At 37.4% G+C, this 23,762-nt stretch overlaps 1 protein-coding gene across 1 annotated transcript; it reads right to left on the reverse strand.

Annotated features, from left to right (window-relative positions):
• Positions 1–1,402: 1,402 nt before the first annotated feature.
• On the reverse strand, positions 1,403–11,259 carry LOC124639841. Its single transcript, XM_047177342.1, has 6 exons — positions 11,179–11,259; positions 8,630–8,816; positions 7,981–8,078; positions 6,952–7,042; positions 3,621–3,698; positions 1,403–1,586 (listed from the first exon to the last, which is right to left on the reverse strand). The coding sequence occupies exons 1-6, from the start codon at positions 11,257–11,259 to the stop codon at positions 1,492–1,494; spliced, it is 630 nt and encodes a 209-aa protein (XP_047033298.1). The 3' UTR covers positions 1,403–1,491.
• Positions 11,260–23,762: the final 12,503 nt, after the last annotated feature.

Below are 23,762 nucleotides of genomic sequence, written 5' to 3' on the forward strand. Positions count from 1 at the left end.
TAGCGTAATGGCTGGTTTACACAGTACGAGTTAGCGTGCGGGTTAGCCTACCGAGTAGCTGCACTGCAATGACTCGCACTGTTTGGACGTCACTTACGAGTAACTCGCAAGTGCGAGCTGGACAGTAGCTCGCATCAGAGTTACTTCAACATTTTTTGTTTTCACTCGCCTGCTCGCACGGCAGCAACTCGCCCATGACAGCGACTCGTGCGTCGCTCGCATCGTTTGGACGCGTTCGGCAGTAGCTCGCCAGTGCCAGCAGGGCAGTTGTGAGTGAAACCCGTGTTTTTTTGCGTGCTACGCCTGTGTACTAAATTGAGTTCGAAATGGCTGCGGATAGATGGTCTTCTGACAATAATATTTCATTTATGAAACATGTTCACTCGACATCGCGACACGTATATATCGTACTGGGCTGTAGCTAGGTGTCGTGTAGACAGCAAAGGCAAGCCGAGCTACTGGCGTACGAGTAGATAAACCGAGTAGCTGTCTACTGGCCAGGCAGCAGCTCGCACTGTATAAACGAGCCTTAAGTAGTTCTAGTGAGTTCAGAGGGTTGAATAGGTAGTTCCTGAAAGTATTTTTAAATCTATTGTGAAACGCGTTCCTTGATAATTTTCCAGTATATGCATAGACCTACCTAGTATACCGTTTAGGCATCGATATGTATGTAATCAAATCGAATCACTAATTTCTTTTACAATAATAAAAAAAGATTAAGCCGGTACTAACCCATCTGATTACGTTGAGAACAAACACCTTAACAAACTCAATCAAACATTAGCATTAACATTTACATAAAAGGTAACATATTAAATAAATATCACATAGACAAATAAGGGTATATAACATCTGAGAAAGTTTGTTGGCATCTGTCCTCATAAAATTCAAAGCCTAATGTAATACAAAAAATGCTTTTACTGCGACATTTTTACCGCAAAGTTGAAGTACTTCAATTTCCAGATAAAGTAATTTAAGTATACAATACTAAATTGAATGTCTCTATAAAGCCCTTATTTACTCCGAAGTTGTTTCGTCGAAAACGTTGCCAATTTCTCGAAATCCTACTTACAAAACTATTCGACGTTCCCCGCAAGGCTTTCCACGAAAGTTAAAAAAGAATCAAAAGAATTATTTAGTTTTCTCACGGCCTGGAAGTGGGCTACACTGAGAAAAAAACTAAGGTAAAGTAGTACGAAAATAGAGCTTAATTTTCCTCCTATTTTCCTGTCCAAAAATACGTAACTAGGGTACGCATCTTTTAATGGAAAATGCCATTAAAATATTTTCGCAATAAACCGAAATCAAAACCCATTTACGTAATGTTTCATTCGCCATTAAGAGCGCTTCACCCCATTTGGCCAAAATAATAAAAAAGATCATAAAAAATAAAACTGCAGAATAAAATTCCCATTTACTATAATTAATTTAGAAATCTTCGTCAAGCCCGCCGAAAGCCGAAGGCCGAATGCCGAAGGACGAAAGCCGAAGTCACTCGCACTCGTTTTCGTGGAGAAGAATGGCTCGTCGGACGTATCGGAAATGGTAGAAGCTGAATACTACCACGATGGAGAAGAAGTATACAACTGAAACAAGCATACATTTATAGTTAGGGCCCTTACAAACCAGCGGATTTTCCGCGGGTTTTCGACGCATTTTACGGGTATGTGTACCGACGGGCAACTAAAAATTGTCAAGTATAACGGTGCGAGGAACGACTGGAACCATGCGATAGATTTCTGAAGCATGGAATGTAGGCCTACCTATTGCGGACGACAATATCTGCTAGTGTGAAATGCTACTATGGTGCTTTTCGTTAGACCTTTTGCATTTTTGTAGTAAATACGTGTTAGCCTTTTACAGCAATCAGATAAAAAATTCTGTACCCAAACTATTATCTTACAAAGTCTTACAAAGACTATGAAAACCGCGCACATTGAACACACTCAAAAAAGTGATCTAACAGAAACAATAGTAAGAGCATAGTGAGATAAGCGACTGTCATACCGTTTGTAAGAACTATTTTAAGCTACGTATGTAGGTGTAGCTTCGTATCAAACCCCAAAAAATCTGCGTAAATGCAAAAATACAAGTAAAGATTTGAGCCATTTGGGGTTGAAACCTTGAGACCATGGGGCCCAAGTGCCCACAGACTCTTTCGAGAAACAGACAAGCGTTTAGCAGGGTCAAAGAATATGCATTGCCATTCAGCGTGGCAACGCAGCCAGCCTTTTGGGCACGATCCCCGCTGACAGCGATGCGGATGAGTTTTTTGATACATAGTTTTTATTTTTCCTTATTTTTTGTAAATATTTAGATTAGGTAGGATATGTAGCTTTTTTACTAGAATAGTTTTGAATTTTAATTGTAAAAATAATTAAATGTAATACTTTTTAAAAGGTGAATAAAGATTACTCAGTAAAGATTTTATTTCAACTCTTTCATCATTTTATGGAATTCGTGACATCACCCTTTAATTGTATTACCATAATATTCAAGTAATCAGCCGAGTGGGGCGGTACATTTATTATAGGTAATTAGTACAGTGCGCCCCAGCTACTTTCATGATTGCTGCCTGAATAATGTTCCGACAGTGCCCGCATAATTGGATGTTATTAATTCATCCATCTTTACTTAATTATAAATAAGTTCGTCAGTTCATTTGCAACGTTTATGAGGCTGGTGAATCAATTTTCAGGAAATTTCAAGACGTTTAATTAAATATAGCCTGAATGCTCCAAATTGCTGTAAAATTACTTAGTCAAAAATGTATCGAATATGAATTTCTTTAAAATTGTAACAATCCTTAACTTGAAGTTAAAATTGTCTAAAAGTTCCATAGTTCGTCAACACTTTGTAAATAGAGGACTAGTCTAGTATCTATCTGTGTTACAAAACTTACAAATAAAATTCTGAGGACTTATCTCTAGAGGTCGGTAGCAAAATACTTGCCACAGTAAAATTCACCGACATCTTGAGAAATGTAATCCTCAGTACATTCATCAGAAAGTTAATTATTATTTTATCTTGTCAGTATATTTTGATCCAAGTAAAAATGGTAAAAAAACATAGTCCATTAATTCTGTAGTTAAAACAATATTACGAAATGAAGCCGAATGCAATTTACCCGGAAATTAAAACGGACGAACAGTGTTGCCATTCTATAAAATGAATTGATTGAATTAAATCTCGTTATTTCATCCAGGGACAAAATAAATTGTGTTGATACTAATTAGTTGAAGGTGAGAAATATATGGATGTAATGTCCCAATTTTAAGATCATTACATCCCTAATAAAAGACTACGATTTATTTGAAACTCCTTTGCAAAAAGAGATATACATATATTATGTATATGTGGCACCGTTGCTCTTTTAAAATGGACGAACCAATTTGGCTGTGGTTTTTTGGATAAAAGCTGCCGTTCCTTCTCTATAGTTTTTACATTTTTGCTCAGGTGTTTTGAAGTTGTTACTTTTACACAAAAAAATTGCACGTAAAAAAATGTCATTAATAACCAATTCATAAAATAAAATTAATTTAGCTATTCTTTCTCATATACTTATCGATTTCAAAAAACTAATTCTAGTGTCCAATAATTAAAAAAAATTGGAAACTAACCTGCGCCAAGGAATGTGAGCAGACCACTAACACACGCCAAGTTAGCCAGTCTGTGTTGCTCGTCTTTTATTTTAGGAGCTGAAATAAAAACAACATTATTAACAATGTAATACGAATTATCATCACGCTTTTAAACCTCGCGGGCCAGGACAGAATTGTATGTTGTATAAATTGTACACACTACATGTGTTTTAAGATACCTACTAGGGTACACCAAATTACCATCATCAGTTATGTACATGTCTGACTACACATCTGAGCAAATCATAAAAATTAATATAGAAAAGGTTACATGGTACTCAATATAATTTACGAATTAAAATACGCTTCAAAAGATTTATTTTGTATGTGTTTGTAGATACAAAAATCATTTTTTATCGAAAAATAAAAAAAGGTTATCCTAATTCGTCACATTCATGAATATTTTATCGTTCCCATATCATAGGGTTGGATTAACATTGATATGGATCACTCCAAATAAATAAATTAAAATGGAGCAAGCATATAAAATCAAATTCGGATAAAATTACTATCATATTGTAGCAATGCATGTTTAAAGAAATATTTTATTTTGAGAGAAACCTCAGAAAATATTTATTTTAAACATATTTTGGTCATTTTCTTAACTGATTTCCAAAATCCTGTATCCCCGAGAAAAATAATCATACAGCAAAATGTAGATTTAAGTGTTCACGAATATTTTTTATATCAAGATAAAATAAATACACAGCTTTATTCATCTTAAATAGGGAAATACAACTTCTTAAACTTCTTAAAAATCGACTGCCTATCTGACCTTCTCAACCCAGTTAACCGGGCAACCCGATATCCCTTGGTTAGACTGGCGTCAGTCTTACTGGCTTCCGACTACCCGTAACGACTGTCAAGGATGTTCAATGACAGCCGGGACCTCCAGTTTAACGTGCCATCCGAAACACAGTCATTGGTGTCTAAGATATACTTAGAAAGTACATACAAACTTAGAAAAGTTGCATTGGTACTTGCCTGACCTGGGATCGAACCCGCGCCCTCATACTTGAGAGGTTGGTGATCACGACTTCTAAATATTTCTGGATCTGAGTAGTATATATTTTCCAACTTGAGACACAACTGAACGTACAAGAAAAGGCCTCTTCAGACGTACATATAGCCGCAATTCTTATCAGTGCGTCTGTTTTGTACGAGCAACATTTACATTAGGTCTGAAACCCCGTTTGTTCCATACCCGATTACATATCGGAAATCATGGAGAAACAAACCACGACCGGATATGTCATAACGGAAAATCTCCTAAGAAAGTAGCGTAGCCTAAGTGTGAGTGTTCGGGGGACAAGAAAGGACTGGCTACGCCCAATTTTTTGAACCCGCCCATTTTTTTGACCATTTTTATTACCAAAAACTAAATATTTTCACCAAAAACGAAATAATTTTTACCAAAACTCTTTTAGATGACCGTGTGGCCAGAGTTATAAAGGTGACTATATGGCAATCCAAAATAATTTTTGGTTGCCTCGTTAGTTCACTCGTAACTGATTATTTTGATCACGCCCACCGTACCTAGATATTTGACGTAGAAGAAGGCATCTGACCTACCGGCGTCTGACCTACCTGCGTCATGACATCTCCGCTCATCTTCCTTCCTCCGTATCGGAAACCAATACGGCCCAATACTGAGACATAGTCAATTTATGTAAATGGCGGACGCAATGTAAAGAGAATGTTGGCGGAAGGCAAACGATTCTGTAATGTGGAGACTTTTATAAAGAAATGAACTTCAGAGGTGCCCTTTGTATGTAGACATACGCGTCAGTAGCTGAATTTTTATTGAATACTAGTTTCCGACAGCGGTTTCACCAGCTTTCTGACTACTTCCTGGTACCGGGTAAAAAGCCTATATTTTATTCTGATGTGTAAGCTTACATTACTGCCAAGTTTCATTAGAATCCATTTAGCGGTTTTGGGTGAAAGATGAAAAAAAAAACTATACATACATTTATTCATCGATGCATATACAAACTTTTCTTACTTTTTATTAAAATATTAATAGGATTTCTTTTGAGAAGAATTGCAGTTTTCCAAGAAGGAAACGAAAGCATTTTTGCATGGGTTTGAAAAAAAATTAAGTGTTAGATACCTATAGGTATTATTTAACGACAAAGGCACATCTTAATTTGGGAAGTACATTGTTCCCACGACGCCCATGCTAAATCTAATACAGCTATAATATCTAATACTTAATTCCACGTATTACTGAAATGCCACTTCATCCAAGTTTGTTTCTTTATGTTTCTTAAAGAAGTACATTGAATATCTACTTCTAAGAACTAAGTTATACTCTCTTAATTCATAACTCTTGAACAATCTCCCGGTGGACATTTATTTTGCTTTCCTATGAAATGGTCATTGATAGCAAGCGTTTCTAGGAAAACTAATTCTCTTGAAACTGACTAAAGTTGAGAGCTTTTCAATGGTAGGTATCTAAACGAAGTTTATGAGAAAATATCTGAAACCATTTAACAAGCTGGAGACGCTAGATTGCTCTGACAAGATCAAAATCAAAAAGCGTTTATTCAAAGTAAGCTGAAAATCAGCACTCTTCGAACCTCAGAATTACATGAGACAAACGAAAGAAACGCCCACACTTCACCACTGTCTATATATTATTACTTGGAAGAAGAAGGGCGCTATTGGGTCATCTCGGTTATAAGTACATTAAATTAAATTTTGTTGTGTTTGTCACTTTTTTAGTGTGCGTGCGAAATGACGTGAATGAAAATGCCTAGGTGAGCTATCACTGCTTTCATCACCTTACGTTAAAATGGGCAGTTTCACGCATAGAGATTTTTGCCGATGGCGAATCCTGTTGGTTATATGATCTTAGGTAAATATTACAGGGCTCTTTACGACCACAATTTATGAAATTGTTTCCAATATTTTGCGCTCCTAACTTTACAAGAGGCTTTACAATGAGCGGAGAACGAATAAATATTGATTTGATTTTATTTGTGTTGGTTATAGACAAAGATACGTAAGTTGTTTATGAATAAACCGAAGGCCGATTAGAAGTGTTAGTATTTCGTATTTAATAATACAGTTAGCTTTAAATAACTTTACCGCTCTACTGTTGGCTACTATGACTACTTACATAACTATCTAAATGTATGAACTATTGCGCTTATGAGAGATATCAGCTAAGTAATTAAAAGTCTCTTGCTTCCTCAGTTTCATATATATGCTTTTTGGTTTATGATTTTGAGCACTTCTATTAACATTACAAATGATGATTCCAATAATTTTAAGAGCTCACTGGACCAAGAGTTAAACTTCTTACCATCTTTAAACCTGACACAAGCTCGTCCAATCTTGGTGACAGCCAAAGACACCAGACCCAGCCAGACTAGAGTTGCGACGAGGAGGTATACCTAAGTACAAAACAGACAAATATAAATTTATACTAATATTATAAAGCTGAAGAAGAGTTTGTTTGTTTGTTTGAAGGCGCTAATCTCAGAAACTACTGGTCCGATTTGAACAATTCTTTCGGTGTTAGATAGCCCATTTATCGAGGAAGGCTATAGGCTACTTTTTATCCGGGTTCGTGCAGGGGTTCCCACGGGATGCGGGTGAAACCGCTGCCAGAAGCTAGTTAAAGTATAAAAATATATATGAGTTAGGTACCAGCTATTCCATCCAAGCCCACGTACCTCTTTACGTCATCCTCCGAGCCTTTTCCCAACTATGTTGAGGTCGGCTTCCAGTCTAACCGAATTCAGCTGAGTACCAGTGCTTTACAAGAAGCGACTGCCTATCTGACCTCCTCAACCCAGTTACCCAGGCAACCCGATACCCCTTGGTTAGACTGGTGTCAGACTTACTGGCTTCTGACTACCCGTAACGACTGTCAAGGATGTTCAATGACAACCGGGACCTACAGTTTAACGTGCCATCCGAAACACAGTCATTGGTATCTAAGATATACTTAGAAGTACATACAAACTTAGAAAAGTTGCATTGGTACTTGCCTGACCTGGGATCGAACCCGCGTCCTCATACTTGAGAGGTTGGTCTTTTACCCACTAGGCCACCACGACTTCAACGTACCTCTTTACGTACTAAGATAAAATGTAGTCTATGGCACCCGAGGATAGTTCAGCTTCCTAACAGTGAAAGAATTTTCCAAATCGGTTTAGCACTTCTCGGCGTAACTCGTCAAAACTCTTCTAAAGAGTATGGGAATAATTGTCAATCTTTTACTGATGCCCATCCAGCATAGCCCTTTTTGTTCCAGTACTCCTATTCCTGGTAGGACTTTCCACAAAGCATTATTTAAAACAATTCCATAGGAAAAAAGTTTTTATACCAGCATAGCCCTGCAGTTCTCCGTCAAGGCGACCACGATGAGGAGAATTCCTGCGCCGGTGATGCCGCTCAGAACGATGCCAGTTGCTGTACTGATGACTGCGGGAAAATAATACAAGTGCAGTACATTAAAAGCTGGGGATATAAAGATACGGCCGTGCCCGCTTTGCTCGAAACTTGGCTCGGGCACTGCCGTGCCCCCAGATTATTGTCAAAGTTGGTGTAGAAACATCAACTCTCGTCAAGTTTGCTGTTTCGAAGATGGCTTTCTAGTGATTTCACGATAGCCATATCTTATAGTCATTAGAACTTTTTACTGAAGAAAACAGATATAGGTACCTACTGCTACGTATGCTGGGGGCACCAAATGTTTGATTTGATTGGGGGGAAAGTTGTGTCACGAGAAATGGACACATAGCACATCAATCTACCTCAACCTGTCTAATATCTTCATTTGGTTTTTAACCTTATCACAATAGTGGAAGGTTAATGTTTGCTTGGTACAATTTGACAATTAGGGTAGGCTGACCTGCTGACATCCGTACTAATATTTTTATCTATACTTCTGGCGCACGGACACCAAAAAATAATTTAGTACAAAACCTTTAACCAACGCGATATAATGAGCAATATACTAATCCTCAACTTACATTGCGAGGCAGGCGTTTTATGCATCTCATCATAGTAGCCTCCATGAGTCAGTATTAGGGTAAGCAAGACGGATCCGATCAGGACTTGTGCGAAAGCTATCAGAAGAACTCCTGGGAAGAGGTTGCAGACTCCACAGCAGCTCTCGAAGTGGCATCCTGGCTTGTGGATGGCAAAGTGTAGGGGTACCTGGGAGAAGGAGGAAGATAGTTTAATCTTTGGGCTTATGATGATTAGGTATAATGATTTTGTTGCTGTTGTTGTCTTTCTGTTAGTTGTTGGGACTTGTTCGCATTCTTTCTGTTGTATGTTTTCGTTAATAAGTAAATTTTTTTTCTTTCTTTTTATTTGACATGCTTAATGACTACAGAAGAGAACTTAACGAACACACAGAAAAGAACGTGAAAATTAGGATAAGGACAGGAAGATGATGATGCCCAACTATGTAAGTAGGTAAAGTAAGTTCAACTCAGTCTTGCGCGCGGCCTTATGTGTGGGTAACCCTTGTACATATACAGTGACTTTGTGTGCGTGACAAGAGGTACAGTCGGGTACAAATACAGTTATTTAAGGGTTGTATACGGCTGTTTAAAGAAAAACAGTTATTACGTAATTTAATGTTTATATATTTATAATGATTCTGAATCGCTACTTGAAAAATCAAATGATGAATTTTCGGATTCGCTACTCTCCAAGGTGAATTATAAATTCTGACTCCATGTCAAAATGTCTATAGTATTCTTCTTTTTTCTTTTGTACATGTCGACAAGTATTATACCACATCCCTTCATCAATTTGACTTAAACGTTCATTTATGAGTTTCATTATTTCCGTCTTATTTTGGTCGACATTATGCGAAGCAATATAATTTTTAAAAATTCCGCACACATTTTGTTTACATTATTATACTAGATTATACGTTTTTTTACATTCTTAGTCCACACTTTTATTTATTGTCCGCGTACCCCGAGCTAGAAAATATGTAAGGAGTATTTAATTCATCTTAGATATTTCACCTCATTTATTTCTTAGATACTGTCAATGTCAATTTGAAAAAACGTATGAGAAAATAATGAAAAACTGTAAAATGTAATAATAAAAAGCTTTGAATGTTGTTTCATTTTTTGAAACGCTACCTGACTCCTTAAACGTTTTCTCCGTGAAGAACTAGACATTTTCGTAAACGACTGTACCCATAACAAAAGCGATAAGAACACGTCATGCTCGGACGACGTCACTGTCATACAAATGAAAGTTGTATATTTACAAGCCGACGCACACATAGGGCCGCGCGCAAATCTGAGTTGAACTATCTATACAAAACAAAAAGAGATTTGCTTTGCGCTGGTATAGTGTTTCAAAATTATACCCATTTAGGCAACTACGTAGAAGGTAGAGGTACATACAGTGCAGTAATTAATTAATAAGAAGCACTATTATTATACCAAAAGTCTTTTCGCCTATCACAAACGAAACATACATCGCCTTACAACACCGAACACACAATTTCTTTGACAAATGCCTTTTTTCCTCAACCGTACACATAATTTCTTTGACTTTACTCCATTGTTTTCGTCCTAATTCAAGGTTCAACCCTGAGGTTTAACCAAAGCGTGCAGTAAAGGAACAGAGTTGTGACCACGGAGAAAGGAAAGAAGAGCGGAGATACCATAAGGTAGGTAGGTCAAGCGCCTTCTTGTAGGTCATGGACGTATTATCAACGTAAGGCATCCGTCAAAGATTGGTCTTGATTAATTGGTGATTTTATTTTGAAAATAATGGGTGGTTTCGATAGTAGACGAGTAAGAGCGACGCTAGTAACTTTCCTCATCCCAAGGACATCCTCATTTTGGCGCGCTACTTCCTCAGAAGATTTGCGTAACATCTCCGCTAGTCATTTTGTTGTCCATGGTCCAAATTCAAGGTTCAGCCTTAGCATATGGCAAAGGAAACTTGTGACGTAGACATGAAAAGCGGTGTGCATGAAAATGTGTGTGGTTTGCAAAGCGTCGTACGAATGCAAGGTGCATTGTAGCGAGGATTTCATGCAGCCAGATGCACATATTCAGCATTCTTTGGCTTCGACTGCATTTTTAAAGGAATAGGAACTGCGTATTGTGCTTTGTTAGACTTTGAGCTGACTTTTTCGTCATATTTTCTTTTTGGATTGAAGAAACCTGGCTTTTTGTGTGTTTTTATGACCTCATATTTTTTTTTTAGAACAGCCTCCTTGAGCTACCATACAAATATTATTGTAAGCTGCATATATACACATACCTAATATACCTATATCTACCCCTATTTTACGACCTAAGTCCTTTGATCACTTTTTCAAATATCGTAGAAAATTGGCTCTATGTATGAGGTCTTACAGCCGTGGGTTAACATACATAGCATAGACCTTCTGTATGACGTAGAAAATTGGCTCTATGTATGAGGTCTTACAGCCGTGGGTTAACATACATAGCATAGACCTACTGTATGATGTTGAGCAGCAATGTTGATCTATAGAAAAAATATACTTCAAAAATTATAAGATTGTGTGGTCTACCTGCAACCCTGTAGTACTTCTGCTGGTACTCCTAGGTTTCTCACTAGACCTCGTATAGTCTTCTGTAACACTTTTTGGCATTTTGTAAATATTTTAAAAATATTTACACTATTGACATTGACATCGGACTGCAATTTTTTTTAATACCATTATTTTTAATTACTCTATGACTGCTTCTATGAAAAAGTACCATTCACATTAAAAAGTATAATATATTAAAAAGTATATTCACAAATATGCATTACAAGCTGTTCTAAGCGGTTCCATCCGCGACCCGAGAGCGCTACTTCGCGCACCCGGAGAAATAGTCAGGCTCCAGACTATCTATTTACCAAATTTTAATTTAATTCGAGTCAGTTTTTAACCGACTTCCCAAAAAGGAGGAGGTTCTCAATTCGACCGGTATGTTTTTTTTTTTCTATGTATGTACATCGATTACTCCGAGGTTTATAGACCGATTTACGTGATTCTTTTTTGTTCGACGCGGAATAGCGGCCAGTTAGTCCCATAGTCATCAGGTCAGGATCTGATGATGGAAACCCTCAGAAATCGAGGGCAACCTTCGAAAGTTGTAGACATACATAGGGTAAAAACTTGACACTCAAGTGTATGCCTGAAAGCACTATTCAACAGTGAAAGTTTGGAGCTGACCTGATGATGGAGACCAGAGAAGGTCGAGGGAACTTGACAACTGAATATGTAAAATACCTCGTATTTGGGCTTATATTCTTTGTATTGATGAGAACTTTCCACTTATATGGATATTGAGAACTATTCGTATCACTGAAAAGCTGGAAATAAAAACTTTTTACAAAAAAATTAAACCGACTTCCAAAAACACTAAAAAGCAAAAAAAAAAACAATGTTAGGTGCATCGGCCTAGAAGGCGGTAGCAAAATTAACTTAGTAACATCCATTAGACCCATTAGACACCGACTTCTAGGCCGATGCACCTAAAACTGTTTTTTTTTTTTTTTTTGCTTTTTAGTGTTTTTGGAAGTCGGTTTAATTTTTTTGTAAAAAAGTTTTTTTTAGCTTCATTGCCTGAAAAACAGAAAGCGTTATCTACTTGAGCATTTAGATATAAATCCTACGATATGATAACTCTGTAAATGCAAACAAATTGCACACAATTCCTGTACCTACACGAATTACACGATATGCACAAACCACCAAACAAATACTGAAAGCAAGCCCCAAAATTCATACACCACTTACCGACTATTTCGATTTTCCATCGAATCGTTGCACAAATTAGGGTTTTGCCACCTAAACAGCAATTCGATAAAGGTGTATCTCGGTGTATGAATAGAGAGAGGCAAACAGGGAGATAGGACGTCAGCAGAACGCTGGGAGGTAAACACCAGTTAGGAGCGAGCCTTTGTTCGACCAGGATGACCATGATTTTGGAATACTTGTAAAAAGATATTCTGTATTCAAGGTAAACGAAATGTTCTGTTTTTAACTGGATACAAAGATGTCTTGCTGGCTTGAGTGAATGATAGAAGCTTAGGATAACGGTGTTGTTACATATGCCTACATTATTATTGACCTCAACGTTAAGCTTCAATTTTTAATAACAAGAGTTTATTTGTGTGTTAACTTGAACGCGCTTACCTCAGGAACTACTGCACCGATCAGATAAAAAATCAGTGTCAAATAGTCCAGTATATTGAGCAGGGATATTTAACCGGGTACGTGAAATAATTCCCACGTATGCAAGTGCTAATAAAATAAAGACAGTGAAAATAAGTATTACGCGAATATAAATAAGTGGAAATGACCTACAGAACGTACAAATCGGTTCCTAAACTAAATTACTACCCTAACAAATGAGATTGTCCCGTTCACAGTCCAAAATCTGGTCACTAGGTATCATTTCAATTTGGCAGAGGTGCATTGTACCTGATTGTGAAACCAACGCGATTGGAGAACGATTCAACGATGTAACTAAATTTTGGAGCACTCTAGAGGAGAATACAAATAGGTAACATGTAGTGTTTGTGTTAATAGTGTAAATTCTACCTCAGTATTCGATAGTCGTCTTTTGTTCTTTAGTATCGATATGTACTTAGTTTACTAACCACCCACCACAGTGGATACCGAGCTTCATTATATCGCATCGCAACGACTTTTTTTCATAGATTTGCATTAATTTATGTTGACACATAATCTACACATTAATATTATAAAGCTGAAAAGTTTGTTTGCTTGCTTGAACGCGCTAGTCTAAAAACCCAAGAAAAGAAATGACTTTCAATGTTAAGTAGCTAATTTACCGATAAAGTTATAGACTATATTTTATCCAGATGCGCGAAGTAGCGCACACGGGGTGGCACCTCTCTATATATTAAAAAAATAAAGGTAAAACTATATATACTGGACACCATGCACCCAATTTCCCAAAAGCTTTTCACCGACATTTTACCAACACATGAACCTTTAAAACGCTCCATCACAATATGCCAAGCGCACTGTAGACTGGTAACACTGTTTACCACAGATAAGCTATATTAGCTGTCAAAAGGGTGACTGAGATACGGGCGTCGAAGTTCTGAGATAAATTATAGTCTGGCCAAACTACTGCTGAATATTAATGGCTAGCCTTCTCGCTGGTCAGGTATTTGCCAGTTGAAGAGTTTGTGGATGAGGTAGACATTTTATTCTTGCTTCTAGTATTTGGATCGCGGTTAAAAAGTTGGTACCTACAAGGATTACGTAGTAACTATTCAGTAATCTGTGACAAATAGAAAAGTAATAAGTAACAAATGATCATACTTTCCCAGTTATTTCAATAGATAAAGAAATAAAGGTAGGTATTGTAGTTAAAACTACATATAGTTTGAAAAAGCTAAGAAATATGACTACATAAGTTCCAAAAATTCACGTTATTAATAATTCTTCTTTTGCCCTGTCTTTCTTACGTTGACAAAATAAACCTACCTAAAATGTTTTTAATAATCATGTCTTTTGGTACTTAGCTAATATTACTTGGTACTTGGTACTTAGCTTAAGTGCATCCAATAAATTCTTGCTATTAATTTATATTTCGTCTCAGTTTCCGTTCCTCTTAATGAATGAAACGGCAGGCTTAAATTATTAAAGGCATAATCAGCACTGAAAGATACTTACCGATTGACCAATTATCTTGGTCCGGCTAATAGCTTCCTTACAAGGCCTTTGTTTAAGACCAAGAGAGCATTTTACACTGGATAACTTTTAAGAAAATTGTATCCGAAGATCAGTCTGTTCGTTCTTTAAAACCAAGCAAATATCAACCTTATGACCTACTGTTAGGGTCCATACTGAAATGAGGAAATGATACTCTTCTGGAAATTCGATACAATGGACTATCAATTCTATTTTAGAAGTAACAAGGTTTAATATCGATTCGTTCTTTGTTTAAGACCGTGTGGTCGCTAATCGGTCTGATCAGACGCTTTCCATCCGTCTCAGAATGTCGATGGAAGATTAGCGGGGTTGGGCTAGTGATGTGACACACAAAATTCCTAAAAGTATCGATACTTAATTTATCAAGTCTTCCTGTACAAGATTATCGACGTTACTAATAACCTATTAAAATATTGTTTAATCTCCAAATAGTCGAAATATTACTCACCTACACTTATTCTTTCTACAAGTGATTACGTTAAAACTAATCAAAACACAGTATTAAAAACGCTTTTTTCCGTCCGTCGTAGTTCATGGAATCCATTGTGTGTTTATGACAGTTTGACAGGTCGAACGGAAATGCAATTTTCGCGTACTCCCGTAGTTTCAACGTTTTGCCCGAAGATGTACGGAAAACCTGTCAGCGTTTAATAACAGGTCTGTTCGAACATGTGTTAGCGTTGATGATTTCATCAATATCCGTCCCGTCTATAAATAAAGGCAGAGGTTTGTGCACTATATTTATTGAAATCTACTAGGAAGTTAAAATTAAAGTCAGTTTCGACATCGTTTTAACTGAAAGGAAAATGAAAAATGCAGCTAAGAACCTTCACAATGTATGTACAGTTTATTAGCTGCATATACCTTTGTAAAGCGCTGGTACTCAGCTACATCTGGTTAGACTGGAAGCCGACCCCAACATAGTTGGGAAAAGGCTCGGAGGATGATGACCTTTATGACCTTTACAAGATCGTTGGTGTTCCTCTTGAATCAATTACATTTATTTAAATTAGGCTAATTACATTTTCACATCAATTACATTGGACGGTGGTGTAGTGCTATTATGGCTATAAAGCACATCACAACGATAACCGTCAAGAGAATAAAGCCTACCGCTTCTGAAACATTTTATAAAGAAGCTACTAAAAACTCTTTTCAAAAATTGCAGACTTGGCCCAATAATCGACTGCCGTGTTATCAAACAAAGTTGAATCCCATGACAGATGACAGTCTTTATTTAAATTTACAGTAAAAGTTTGTTTTTAAACACAATGTAAACAAACTGTATTGTTTGTGAAAGTCCCGCCATTTAATGACTTAATGGGGCTTATGAATTTCAATTTATATTTCGTGTTTGTACTTTGTTGTGTTGCTTGTCTTGTCAAATTGTCGATATCGATAGTTTTAAATACTGTATTGCGACTCTTGATCTTGATTTATAACTGTTTCGTGTTAATGACCTATTGCACCGATTATGAAATAGTTTAAAGTGTTGTTATTGTATTGATTATGAGCGTGACACATTAACTTACAGCCAGTTTCTTCATCAAGAGTAAAAGCCAAAGTAATGTCATAAAAGTAAAGGTCAAATTCGTTTTTTCACGATTTTATCATAAAACATATTTGACCGTTACTTTTACTTTATGACATTACTTTGGCTTTTACCTTTGATGAAGAAACTGGCTGTTAGTGTCAAAAACATTTTACAAAAAGTTTAAATTTATGGCTTTAATCCCAGTTTCAAGTATATTTTGAACAAAACTCATTAACACTTATTGGAATTAACTATTCGTTAGTTTCAGCGTTGCAGAATTTTAAGTTTTACACCTGAAAATAGCTGTCGACTGCATCTGGTTAAAGTTTTATTAACCTAAACTTAATTTATACGTAAACCTTACTTATCTCCGTTATTTTTATAAATGCCCAAATAACTACAAAAATAAAAAACGGACGGAAATAAATATAGAAAATGAATTCATCGATATTCGTCTGTCCCATCCCTAACATCGACAGATACCACTCGCAAGAAGCTTCTCGGTACAGTTGAGCGGGGTAATTTTGTTGCGAAATAACTTCTTATTGGCTAAAATTGGAAAAATGGTGTTATATATATCTTTTTTTGATAATGCAAGTGCCTGATCTTATATGTACTTCTCTGCAGACGTAATATGAATAGGTAAAAGTATCTTTTCGTATTATTAAATAGTATTACGCAAAATGGTATTTTTCAAAAGCACAGAAAAGTTATTTAGTTCAGTTCTTTTTTCATTTTTACATGGAAGTATTCAAATCAAATCAAAGTTCGTTTATTCATACTTGGCTGCAAAACAGCACTTTTCGAACGTCAGAAATTAACAAAAGACAGTTCCCAAATCGCCCACCCTTCACCACTTCCTATGTGTTTTTGCTGGGAAGAAGAAGTGGCGCAACAAACTCCCCATCAACACATGTCTGTCTGTAGGTTAGAAGAACCTTTCAACAAATTATTGTATTTACATTTGTATGCAGTATGTAATACATTATGCAATATACAGTGGTAGTATTTGGTGGGGTGTGCGCGAAACCGCAGGAAAAAAACTACTAAAAATATATTAAATAAGTGAAATGTCACTAAAAGCTATTTGATAAAGGTGAGGTAGTTTATTAAATCTAAGTGGCAGGTCTAGTTATGTGATATTAATGATTTCCCGAGGGGCCGCCATTTTTCCCGGTACACGCCATATTTTTTCATTTATTTGATTATGAGACGTAACTTTTTGCCGGTCATTTATGTTAGTTCTTTATTTATTAAATTGTAATTAATTGGTGTTTCGATGTTTCTGGGATTTTGTTTGTCTTAAAGTTACTTCTGAGATTTAAAAACAATAAGCAAATAATAACCAAATAAAAAAATATTTACTTTTTCATTGTCTAAATAAGGTCAATATCACCTAAACTTTTGAAGTATCTTCAAAGAAATCGATTAATGAGATCGCTTACATTTAGCAGATGGGACATTCTACATTTCCTTTTCATTCAAATGTGTGTGCAAGTTAACGAACCTATAATGCAATGTTCACTGAGGACAAAAAGTTTGTTGAGAGCTATTATTAAACCAAGATATTAATTGAAATGCAATGTTTATTACTTACTTCGAAAAACTTTAGAAGATAACACTTGCAGTTAAATTCTGTGTATGTATTACTATGAATAGTAATTATACCTACTCTGTTATAAGTGTCGCAAAAACCGCACGTCATATCAAACCTAATCAGTTTCATTAACAAATACCCAACACCAGATAGTGATAGTTAATTAATTTTTCATTACACTTATATTATAATCGTTTACCAGTTCCCTGGAACTTGATAACTGAACCGATAATTTCCAATGTATTTGTGGTCTCAACGTATATTCCATCAATTAACTTAGGTTCTAGAATGGAATTCTTATGAATAGGTATATTGGAAAATTGGTGACTTCATAATTTTGTGGGAAAATCGTTAAATTGGTTGTATTATCGCGTGGGCAGCGGTTGTTGTATCAGGCCGAATAGGTCCTTACCCAAAGCATAGTTTACTTAAATGTAAAGGTTTATTTGAATGCTTCTTGCACATACAGTACAACAGCGAATTTAACGCCTTATGCGTTCTCTACCAGTCTACTTTTGGTATATGCGGTCGAATTGACAATCGCCTTTTTATTAAGAGTTATCGGAAAAATCTTAATAAGTACAACTCTATTACTTACAAACAGGAGAACAAGATAAAGTTTTGGTGATTAATTCATCAATTGATAGATTGGTTGATTGATCCATATTCTATTGATGGATGCTATCTTGCACTTTGACTGAATTGTGGCTCGACATTGGCTAGTAGTTAGCCCAATTATTGCTACAAGTTCCCCTGACCTACCACAATCATTGTACCATTAATTCTAGGTCAGGTTAGGGATGTCAAATGACTATATTATAACTATACTATACTACCTACTTTCCCACTGACAAATATTCTCTTCTAATAAGTCAAAGGCTTGCTTAAAGCGGATTTTCATATATTCCAGTACACGCACTATGTTCTCCTTCACCGTTAGTTAAAGGCATAACTTATAAAGACTCCGAAAAAATACTAGCCAAACCTAACATTTTAGATTAAGGGCTGATTTTTCAATCGCCAGATAACTGTTATCTGAGGAATATGTTTGACGTTTTGACAGCTTTTGTATGGAAAATATGTCAAACCGTCATATTTATTCCTCAGATAGAAGTTAACTGATGATTGAAAAATCAGCCCTTAGAGGAAAAATAATTTGCCCCATGATTTTTTTACAGAGACATTGTGGCTCCAAAACATTGCTGTATAATTGTTTGTATACCAAACTATTTATAAACACAATTGAAGGTGAAAACTCCCAATATCGGTTATCGAAATACGAGAAATACAAAGACCCCAATACAAAAACCGTTTGAATGAATACCAAACATTCCGAAGTTTCTAGTTTTTTATCACACTGTATTCCATAAACAAACAAATTCAAAAATAGAACAACAATCAAAAGAGGCTAGAAACATTGAAACCTCCGACATTCAGACAGTAAGAATTACAGCATTACCTCGCTTAGCTGTTAACTATTTACTGATTCCACGGAGTAAGGAAAAATGATGCAGGTAGGATTCCATGGAGTAGGTAGGTCAAATACGTACCTATGATGGGCATGACCGAAACAATCAGTTACGAGTGAATTATCTAAGAGTTTTGGTTCTATGAAACATCTATCAACGACTTTTGTCTTTACAAAATATGGAAGGGGTCCAAAGAAGGCGTATAAAGAAAGAGACAGTAACATTCCTCGTCTCCCGCACAACCGTATTTAGGTGCGCTACTTTCTTAGGAGGTTTTCCGTTATAGCACCTCCGCTAGTCATTTTGTTCTCCATGCCTGATTCCCAGCCGCTGAAGCGCGGTAATGCAGCAGCTTAAAATCCCCACAGTAGACGGGGCGACGGTGAAGGCAATTCTTTAACTTTCTTTTTACTGGTGCCAGACTAGAGGTAAATTAATTAAACGTTTGTGACTGCTAAGCTTAAGTCACACTTGTTTTGTAAAAGGATTGTGGGTGTCTGGGTTTGCTTACTTTCAGGTAGTGGTGTTTACATGACTGGACGATTGGGGCTGTAGTGGCTTCGCACGTGTTAGATTTTATATAATCGTAGAGTTCTAATTAATCTATTTTACTGCAGGATGTGATTTTTTATTATTCAATTTACCAAAACCCGTCGTACAACAAAAACTTTTAAACAGCTGTTGAACTCTTGTCTATTTTTTTTTTTTACAGATTATGATGTTGAAGTAAGGTCCTTTTTTCAGCCACATATTTTAGACAAGTGTTCAACAGATGTTTAAGTTATTATATTAAGGCAAGACAAGTACATTGTCTTTTTCTGTTAGTCAAACTCCACTGTCGGAAGCTAATACAGGTTTCCGGTACAGACAAATCTGTACGGGTAGGTACCGATCAGCGCAGGTATAATATTTCAATACAATCCTATTCACTCACTTGTAAAGAAACAGGTTGTAACTTATCGGTGCCGACTACCTGGACCGTGCCATACGGGTTTAATTTTGATTGTCTTTAAGGACAGATTCACCTGTTTCTTTATACGAGTCAACACCGTACTGATAGGTACTGATCTTTACAGATTTGTCTGTACCGGAAACCTGTTTCTTTATGTAAGCACCCTAAAAGTTTAATATTTCTGAATACCTGGAGATTTGATTAGAATTAAAATTCTAACGACTCAAAAAGTAATAGAACAAAATTGAATCATTTAAATTGAGTTATACTTAGTCAAAACAATTGACTGTCGAAATTCACAATGGCTGATTTTAAGGCTTATTAGAATCGCCGTGTGTAGCGACCTATGCAAATCATATTGGTGATGCAGCAATAATTTGCTACGGCCTACGCATCGTTGCAGACTTAGGCATAATAACTAACGGCTGGTCGCAATTGAATTCCAGCAATTTTCACTTTGTAGGTAAATGGTGCTATGCAGAATGCCATACCTGCATGTAGGTAAGCTTTAGTAGTTTGATTTAGTTTAAACTTTTTAACTGACTTTCCAAAAAGGAGGAGGATTTTAATTCTGGTATTTGTATTTTTTTTTTTTGTTTAATTCATTCATCGTTACTAAAAGAAAACTCTCTCATGGCTGAACCAATTTGATGAATATTATTATATAAATTATGAAGACTAAAACTATTTACTTATTTTTAACATTTACAATTTATTATGAATATATACATAAATAAAATTTAGATCATGTTTTGTTTGAAAAAGGATTAAAACTTAGATAAAGTTTTAGCAAAACTTGTTGTACAACACATCAAGTGACTCACTTTAATCCCGGGAAAACATTAACAGGAATAACAGTGCCCAGAAAATAAACAAAAACCCCACAAAATCCGGACAAAATTATCTTCACATTGCCCAACGCGGTCAGGTGACCACAAATAAAACAGCTACGCACAATTTATAAAGCTATTTATAGCAAATGAATCTCTGGAGCCCAACCCTTCAGCCGCTGCGCTAATGTGTTCCCATGGTAACCGCCATCCGCCATTCAGCGTCACCTGTCAGACTAATCAACCTACCTCTTGTCACCCTGGACCGTATAAACAACGAGACACGCTACAACGGTTGTCATTGAACATCTTTGGCACGTTCATAACCAGTCTTACCAAGGGATATTAGGTTGCCCGGGTAACTGGGTTAAGGAGTTCAGATCGCCTCAAAAAATCGTTCCTTGTAAAACTCTGATACTCAGCTACATCCGGTTAGACTGGAAACCGACCCTAACATAGTTAGGAAAAGGCTCGGGAGATGTAATGATGATGAGACGCTACTGCCGACCCTCTACCAAGAGTATGGAACTGCTGGTCATACTCTTATTACCTACATTTGTTATGGTATGCGTATAGATGTGATCAAAAATCAGCCAAGTGCTGTAGTGTTCAGTATTTCTTGTCTGTGGAAATTTCATCTGTCTAACTATAACGGTTCATGAGATACAGCTTGGTGACCAGTGGACAGCGAAGTTTTAGTAATGTGGTCCGGTTTTTCCCTTTGGGTTACGAAAGCCTAAAAACACAAAAGTGAGCTATCTTTTTGTTGCGTTTTGCCTTGCATCCCCAGCGTAAATTGGCAGACTTTTTCACGTAGCGTGCTCGTGGTGGCTCCGGTTGGTTAAACGCTCGAAGCTTGTCACCCCTGCACCTTGCTTTCAACCTATTTCCACCCGTCGCCATGACAACAGCGCTCATTTGTCTCGTTACCTCATTTCCGTGTCTATTGTCTAAACCGCACTCCTTTGTGGCGGCCATTTTAGATTTAAGTGCATTTTCGCACGTGAACTGTTGGAGCGGTTTTTTGTTACGTTGGGATTAAAGGAAAAAGTAATGAACATTTTTTTTTCATGTGAAGGGAAATTACGTCTACGTATTATGTTCTGTTGGTAAATATAAGTTTAAAAGCATGTTATTAAATATCTGATTAATTGATGACTCACAATAACTGAACATTTTCCCTATTCATTGTACTAATCAATTTATACTAATTTTAAATCCAAGTATAAGTAAATATATCAAGGGCCCTCCACTTCACTACAAAGACCCATTACACCGTTGTCATGGGGGACTTTAACGCTAAAGTGGGAGTACAGATTTGCGGCGAATCGGCAGTAGGATCCCATGGATTTGGAAGCAGGAATCATAGGGGGCAAATGCTCGTCAACTTCCTTGAACGCGAGGGGCTGTTTTTGATGAACTCCTTTTTCAAAAAGCAGCCCCAAAGGAAGTGGACGTGGCAAAGCCCCGACACTATGACTAAAAATGAGATTGACTTCATCATGACGAACAAGAAGCACATATTCAGAGACGTCTCCGTGATCAACCGGTTTAATACCGGGAGCGATCACCGACTTGTCCGAAGCTCTCTGAATATCAACTTCAAGGCGGAACGTTTCCGTCTGATGAAGGCCAGGCTCCGACCAACACTGCTCCAAACCATGACAGGATCTGAAACGTTCCAGTCAAATTTGGAGAACCGATTTGCCGCCGTGGAAACCACAGCAGACGTTAACCAGAACCACGAATATGTGGTTCGGATCCTCAGGGAGGAAGGTTCGAGATTCTGTAACATGCAGCGTAAGGGCAAGAAATCAAAGCTTTCGGAAGAGACATTAGGGCTTATGAAGAAACGACGTGAAAACCCGCCTGTCACTTCGTCAGCTAAGCGGGCTCTAAACCAAGAGATCAACAAGCACGTACGACGCGACCTCCGGTGCTCCAATACTCTTGACATTGAAAGAGCAATTGAGCAGAATCGGGGGTCAAAGGTGTTCGTACAATCTCTTGGAAGAAGCCACTTGACGAAGCTGACCACAACAAGTGGAGAAGTCGTTTCTTCGGTACCGGCAGTCCTTTCGGAAGTGGAAAATTTCTATGGCCGGTTATACGCATCGCATGCATCTCGACCTGATCCCGGAAATGAGGATTCTAGAGCCACATTAACACGCCATTTCACCGAAGACCTGCCAGAAGTCAGCAGTGGCGAAATCGAGATCGCTCTGAGACAGCTCAAAAATGGAAAAGCCCCTGGCGAGGATGGCATTACAACAGAGCTATTAAAAGCGGGAGGTAAGCCCGTACTGGGGGAGCTCCAGAAGCTTTTTAATGCCGTCCTTTTCGAAGGGAGAACTCCAGAAGCGTGGAGTAGGAGTGTTGTCGTCCTGTTCTTCAAAAAGGGAGACAAAACCCAGCTGAAGAACTATCGACCCATTTCCCTCCTAAGCCACGTATATAAGCTGTTCTCAAGAGTGATCACGAACCGACTTGCGCGGAGACTCGACGAATTCCAACCACCGGAGCAGGCTGGGTTTCGGAGCGGATACGGCACCATAGACCACATCCACACAGTGCGGCAGATTATACAGAAGACCGAAGAGTATAATCAGCCCCTGTGTCTAGCATTTGTGGACTATGAGAAGGCCTTTGACTCGGTTGAAATCTGGTCTGTTTTGGAGTCCCTGCAGCGTTGTCAAGTAGATTGGCGATACATCCAAGTGATGAGATGTCTCTACGAAGCCGCTACAATGTCGGTCCAAGTACAGAATCAGCAAACAAGGCCCATACCGTTGCATCGAGGAGTGAGACAAGGGGATGTTATTTCCCCGAAACTGTTCACTAATGCAATGGAGGATATGTTCAAGACGCTGAACTGGAAAGGACGCGGCATCAACATCAATGGCGAACACATCTCTCACTTGCGATTTGCTGACGATATCGTCATCATGGCGGAAACGCTGCAGGACCTACAACAGATGCTGAACGACCTGGCTGAATCTTCTCTACGCATCGGCCTACGGATGAACTTGGA

The sequence above is a fragment of the Helicoverpa zea genome, chromosome 19, assembly GCF_022581195.2.
Source record: "Helicoverpa zea isolate HzStark_Cry1AcR chromosome 19, ilHelZeax1.1, whole genome shotgun sequence".
In the NCBI taxonomy this organism is placed as follows: domain Eukaryota; kingdom Metazoa; phylum Arthropoda; class Insecta; order Lepidoptera; family Noctuidae; genus Helicoverpa; species Helicoverpa zea.

What these genes read in the sequence shown, in the direction of transcription:
- LOC124639841 (XM_047177342.1), bottom strand. Translation starts at nt 11,259, where the DNA reads ATGCCAAAAAGTGTTACAGAAGACTATACGAGGTCTAGTGAGAAACCT. An exon ending in AGAACTGCAGGGCTATGCTG is followed by an intron (nt 7,043 to 7,980) that starts GTATAAAAACTT and finishes TTTTGTACTTAG; the next exon opens with GTATACCTCCTCGTCGCAAC. An exon ending in TTGTGTCAGGTTTAAAGATG is followed by an intron (nt 3,699 to 6,951) that starts GTAAGAAGTTTA and finishes TTTTTATTTCAG; the next exon opens with CTCCTAAAATAAAAGACGAG.